Here is a 6,898-nt window from a genome sequence, read left to right on the forward strand (position 1 = left end):
GCCAAGCATCAATATTATGTTAAGGATACTACAAATATGCAACTAACAAAACTGCTAGTTAATGCATAGTATGTAAAACTATTTACAAAATCACTTCAAAAAAGAAAACCATAGGCCACACTCAAAAAGTTTATATTTGTTAACATTCTATGAGGAGAGAGAAAGTAGTTTAGTCTTAAATTAAGCCAGCTTTGTGTTGCTGGCATGAGAGAGAGAGAGAGAGAGAGAGAGAGAGAGAGAGAGAGAGAGAGAGAGAGAGAGAGAGAGAGAGAAGAACGGAGGAGAGAGAAGAGAGAGCGAGAGAGAGAGAGAGAGAGAGAGAGAGAGAGAGAGAGAGAGAGAGAGAGATTAAGCTCAAATTCTAATTGTGGCAACCCTTATTGAAGGAGTCAAGAAAATAAACAAAAGGTACTGGGCACTGAATCTTACTCAATTACTTTTCTTAGTCGCAATTTAGTCATGGGACATAAACTTGGGTTTTTGAGATGGGTAACAAGCATTGATAAAACTCACGAATACATACTATATACAAAAAAACAAGAGCCAACAAGATAGTTCCTTTACAAAATATTCAATATGGCATAGAGGGAATTTTCAATATTATATGACTTTTCATTGATGTATATGATGTAGTGTTTAAAATTCTAAAGAAAGCCAAATAAAAAGCAACCTATATGCAGAATAAAAGAAATAACTTAAGGTTTGTTTCCCATAATCATTTTAACAATACTTCTGTAATTTAAAGTCCTTTATTCATACCCACTATTGAGAACTATAGCTGGACAAGTTACTCTTTCACCTTTACAATATTGTTTCTTTCAAGACTTATCATTCATGTTACCCTGCATTAATAGATTGCAAATGAGTTACCATAAAAAACTGTGTTAGTAACATGATATAGCAGGTTAAAGTGTAATGCTGAGACCATACAAAACACCTCACACTTACACAGGCGATTCCAAAATTTACAAGGGAATAAAAACCAAAAGTAGATTAAATGCATGTGCCTACCTCAAACAGTAGGAAGCCAAAACACAACATACTAAATTTTCCAGGCACAATAAGAGATAATTCCCCTCTATACATATTTTTTATCTAAACGTGAAATTCAATGAAGCAAATATTCAAGTTTAAGTGCACTAAATTCTCCTTTTCCCAAACAGCATTTCACTCGTAACAACACTAGTAGATGGGGTCTTAGTTCATCAGCATGATTCCAAAATTTTATTAGTATAAAAATATTAGCCATTAACACAACTATATCCAACTACAACAGTCATTTCCCTGCTGCAACAAAACAAAAATCGACTTTGCAAACCTAAAGAGAAAAAAATATAAAAAATATACATCTTTTTACACTAGATGCCAAAAGCCTTAGTTGAGGGGCTACATAATTAAATAGCTTTAATGTCTGAAGGAGTCCATCAAGTCTGTGCTGTATAATGACAATATTTTGTATCACACAGTACAAGGCTACATTGTAGCAAAAATTCAATTCATACCACATAAACCCAAGAGTACAAAATATATTATGATACTATGGCCTTCAACTAACACTAGTTTTGAGTGGTGGGTACCTCTAAAAGGCAAAAACTTATTCTTTATAATCATCCCATGACCACAAAATATGTATGCACAAAAATTTGCCTTATGAATTACTCCTTAATGTAGCTGTTGAAAGGCAGTGAATAAATGGGGGTTTTCATGAACCCTGCTCTACCTGAGCCACTGTTTTCGAACAACACTCAATACAAACGACCAAAAGTATGACAAATGAGTGAACACTAAATTAACTAAATAATTATTAGTTACTCTTAGTTCTAAGACAAAATTCACCTAAATAATCCATGGCAACTCCCAATACAACAAAGGTATCAGCAGTGTTTTCCCAAACATGATTAGTACCAGTAAAACTTATGTCAAAACTGATGTGCTAACAAAAATTCCTGCTGCTTATTTCTACCAGTATCAGTTACAAATAAGAAAACTGTCATATGGTATGGCTCATTTAAACATGATGCAATTCATACAAAAATCAATCAGCCTTTCAAAAAAACCAGGCATGGCTGCTTACCTAAACAATCAAACAAACAAATTAGTTTATACACATCAGACACATCCAGAGATATAGTAACTGATCTAGGGGTTCAAGTCTAAAAAGGGGTTGAGAATCCATCCTATTGCAGATGATTTTCACGAAATGCTGCACTTCCCCTCAGGACTTATATTCCCATCTGCTTTTTCAATCTCTAAGATTACACGGGTGAAGATGTCATTCACAGCCTGAAAAAGATATAACAAAAAATTATACAAATTCTTATTCATTATTATTTCTACAGTTGCAGCATACTAAATAGATTCTCAGGTCTATAAAAATGTCATTCTCCTCAAGAAAAATTAATTTCTTCACACAACTAACAAATTCCCCCGGCTGCTTCAATGACTGATGTAAATTATCAGGCATTAGGAATATACATGTGGCCCAAAATCCTTGGATATTCAGCAGTCAGCCAATTTAGCATGACCAGCAAAGTTGAAAAGAGAAAAGACACATTTTTGGTTAAGGGTTTGTAAAGGCAAAGTAGGTTATTACACACCAAGTACTATGACAAAAATGAATACAAATCAACGTGGACAGCGAAAATATAATTAGCTCTCAATAAATGGTCTTTCAAACATTTGGCCCTATTCGCCTGAGATCCGTCTGCTACGGCCTCTCAAAGATTTGGTTGATGCTGGCATCCTGCAAGGCATAATTGCTCCATGATCAAGATCAGACACTCTCAAGATTTGGCATTATGATAAACAGGGAGAAGTCAGACCTCATGCCCAAACGTACCCAAACCAAGAAGCAAAGAAAGCTCTTGCATGGTGGCTGGGCAACAGAAACTTCTTTATGGGAGTTCCACTACACTTCTCTCTCTTTCCATAGATGCTTCAGTTCTCAGATACATTGCAGGATTGGGCAGCACACCTAAATGGCTCATTCATCTTAGGTGTGTGGACTCAAAGTTCTCATTTATACCTCAATGTTCTCAAATTGGATGCTGTGCTTCTCACTTTGAAAGGTCAATTAGTCATGTTAGTAAGTCTGCCATTGTTTTGAGCTAGAAGTCCCACCACAAAGACAGTTGGAACAAGCCATGATGAGGGACTCCACAGCTCCAGCTTTAGCAGCCAAGAACAAAATCCCTTTTGTACAAAGTAATTCCAGGGTAAAGTTGTTTGTCAGTATACAAAATTAACAAGTGCACCTGTGGGGTGAAGGCAAGTATACCTGCATCCTTTGAGGCATAGTATTTCCAATGCTGTGGCAACTGGAAGCAAGGAACTTCACCAGTCCAGATATCAGAGAATCCACTTCTTCCAGAGCAACCAAAAAAACAGTGAGGCCTCCAGGCCCAACCCCAAAGAGCACTCAACAGAAGATACCAGGAGCTCTGGAGAACCCATAGTAATTTCCCGAAGACCATTCCACTCATAAATGAGCCTGATGACCTTGCAAAAATGCCTCTCCAACTCAGCTGGCATTAGTTCCATGGGCAAGGGACCCTTAGGTCTAGCAGAATCCAAACCAGACTGATAAGCCCCTCTATCAAGATAGAGAAGAGACATGGTAGTTAAACCCTGCACCTGCTTAGAGGATCATAAACAGTGCTTGAGCCAGAAGCCAAGCCAGCCAGGCTAGCCTACTTCTACTTAATCAATTAAAGCCAGAGTTTGTACTGCTTGTTCATGTAAGAAGCAGTACTGAGTGGTACAAAGATGGGTTCAACAGATCAAGACATGGTCCAGATTGCTACCAGACGCAGTACAGCCACACTTACAACAGTCCACAAACAATCAACAGCATGTCACAGGGCATACTAAGTGAGGTCCAAGGAGTAACATTGGCAGTACTCTGGGAAACTGTCATGGTCAGTTCATATCTCTCTAGAAGGACATGCAGGTAACCAGGAACAACCACAGTCAACTAGGGACAGCATAAGCAGACTCATGCACCAGTGATTGGCCATAAGCATGCCCCAGAACCACTTTACTGTTTATGATCATATGCCACCAGGCAATTTCTTAGCCATCTTGTGGAAGGTTACCTTCCAGGTCTCCTTCCTACATTTTCACCCATACTTCTGCATTGTCTACAACCACGGGTCTCTTCAATATTTCCATGATGCCATGCCAAGGATACAACCAAGGCAGGCATCCCCAAAAGGGACAGAGTTGTTTTGGATAGACAACTGCCACAAGTGGGCTCCAGTCCACCAAGACCAACACAAACTCTAGGCCAAACATCTTGAGTGCCACATGAAGATTCATACAGGTAAGCCCATTACTTGTGAGGCGTGCAGTGAGAGCAATCCAATGAGTATGGGGAAAGGTCACCCAGAATAGGATCTTGAACACCTTCTTTGTTATCTGGGGATGTGTCGGAGTAGTCAATGCAAAAGCAAGGGAGGCTGGGACCAAAGCACTGGGGTTGAGGGTTATGGAAACTGGCACACCAGCTGAGGTTCCTAACACTGAGAGCTCAAATGGATCATCATCCAGTCCAAATATACCTTCCTAAGACTGAGAAAAATTAAAACAGGCAGTTACCATCCAAACTGCAGATGACAGGATCAAAGCAAGCTGAAGTGTGGGGAAGGGCAGGAGAGAAGACTTGGGTGGTGTATTACATTCTGTAGATACTAACAGGACCATCCTGAACCTGTCCTTTTTAAACCAGGATTTACACTGGGCTGGCAACCATGAGACACACTGTGCAATTCAGAGAGTGTGTGTGCACTCATAACCTACGAACAAAAGCACAGTAAGAATAAGTCATCAAATAAAAAAGATATGAACCCAGGACACCTATTCAGGACCTGACATCTACGCTGATCGTTCGTCAGATAAATGGTGTCATTTGACACTATCATTCTTAAAAGGGTCAAAACCAAAGTAAAAATAAATAAGCCAGTCTTCAACAATGGAAATATTAAGAGAAACTTCAACAACGGCCGTGATTATAGAAACATAACATCTGATCAGGTAGCTATCAGAGTGAGTAAGTGGTTGCCCTACCCACTAAATCACCTGCCACTTGTTAATTACCTTGTAACTGTGTTTCAATAACTGGAACAGCTTTTGTTGAAGTGTACTTATGAGAGACTTTAAATAATTTCATCATTAAAAACTCAAGATCATATTTGAATGTTGATGACATGAACTTTTTGAATCAGGAAATCATCCAAAACTTTATGTAAATGAAAAAAACCATTCCCTAATTATGACGCATAAAAAAGGGCTCAACAAAATAATGAAAAGAAAGATTTCTATGAAAACACATTATGAACAACAAAGTCATTACCTCATGTTGCTTGGCACTAGTCTCCAGGAATACTGCCTTCCAGTTCTCTGCCACTTTACGGCCTTCATCAGAACTAACCACTCTCTCCATATGAAGATCATTCTTGTTACCCACTAATACTATTGGCACTCTGAAAATCAAAATTCTATCTGAAAACTTGAAACTACAAAATCCAAAAAGTTCAGACATAATAAAATGCATTTTTCTTATACTAAAAACTTACATCAAATTTTCCTTCTGCTTTTCTTTATTTCAATGTAATTCACTCCATAAAACAAACTATTGACTCTATGTCGCAAGTCCACACAGTCAAAATTCTCAACTAAGAAATAGCCTACTACGTTTGATGTTATAAACTTCAATCACAGTTTATCTGTTTTCTGCTAAATGTACTTTGTGATTTATTTAAAAATTTGGACATTACTCACAACATGATTATACAAGGTATGCCTTTGAAACCTGAACACACACCAATGAATAACCTCACAACTAGTCCTTCATGTGACAATAAATTGCCTATGGGACTTTTAAAACTAACCAGGTGACCCCTACAATCACAAAAGTTGAGACTTCAACCTTGAGGTAGGAGTGGGGCTAGCTACCTCACCCCAAGTTTGCCAAAAACCAGAAATTGCACCTTCCACAGTAAACCTTTCCTCAAAGATAAGGAGTGTAGATAGAAACTTTGGATCATGTCAAGATGAAAGAATCCACTAGTTTTCAAGACAGCACACGAAGAATTGGTATAGTTTCTTAATTCATTGTTCGCTATGGAAATATTGCCATATGCCTGAGATGTGGAAGAGAGCAGAGGTGGTGTATAGGAGTGATGGAGGGATTACGCCGATGTTAATAAAGTATCTACCAATAAAATGTATATATTTTTTAGGTTTTCAAAAAAAAAAAATGCATGCATCATTGAATCTGTTTCCCTACCTATCTGTGGTATTCACTGGCCACCGATAAAAAACAAAACAAAAAGAGTAAACCTAACTGAATCTCTCATACATCAAAGAGATAAGTTTGCTTATTCATTAGACACCTATCAAAGATTTCAAGTGTAATTTTAAACATCTCTTCCTCTCCATCTATAGTATTCATCAGACACCAGTCATAGGTGTATAGCTAGTCATGATTCCTGGTTCAGCAAGATCGTGACGAAGTGCTAGAATTCAAAATTAACAAATGAATGTTGCTCAGCAACATTTACACTAGTGTATTGTCCTGCTCGCTTGTGGTGCTTTGAGGTGTTCCACCTCTAGGCCCATGTTCTAAACTTTGCTGTTCTCTAAACAATTTGATTCATCTATGTATGATTCTCTCTGGTATATTAAGCTTTCTTGATATCTTTCCAAGAGGAACTTGCACTGAATGCAGTTCAATAATTGTCTCTCACACAGCGAGGTATGTTTCTTAGACCGATAAATGACACATTGACATTAGATTCCTGTGCACATAACAACATCAAAAACAATAGAGTGAGGTCGTAAGGTTCACACTGTTAGGCTATCATTTTTTTCTTTTTGTTTTTAAATCTAATAGCATTTT

The 6,898-nt window shown here is 37.8% G+C and overlaps 1 protein-coding gene across 1 annotated transcript in view; it reads right to left on the bottom strand.

Moving 5' to 3' along the window:
- Positions 1-289: 289 nt before the first annotated feature.
- LOC135207243 (GTP-binding protein Rheb homolog) overlaps positions 290-6,898 on the bottom strand; it is a 97,172-nt gene continuing 90,563 nt past the window's right edge. The window contains exons 4-5 of the mRNA XM_064238879.1: positions 5,351-5,480; positions 290-2,283 (exon numbers count right to left, since the gene is read on the bottom strand). Coding sequence (XP_064094949.1) covers positions 2,194-2,283; positions 5,351-5,480 — 220 coding nt within the window. The 3' untranslated portion in view covers positions 290-2,193. The remainder of the gene's footprint in view (positions 2,284-5,350; positions 5,481-6,898) is intronic.

The sequence above is a fragment of the Macrobrachium nipponense genome, chromosome 32, assembly GCF_015104395.2.
Source record: "Macrobrachium nipponense isolate FS-2020 chromosome 32, ASM1510439v2, whole genome shotgun sequence".
NCBI lineage: Eukaryota > Metazoa > Arthropoda > Malacostraca > Decapoda > Palaemonidae > Macrobrachium > Macrobrachium nipponense.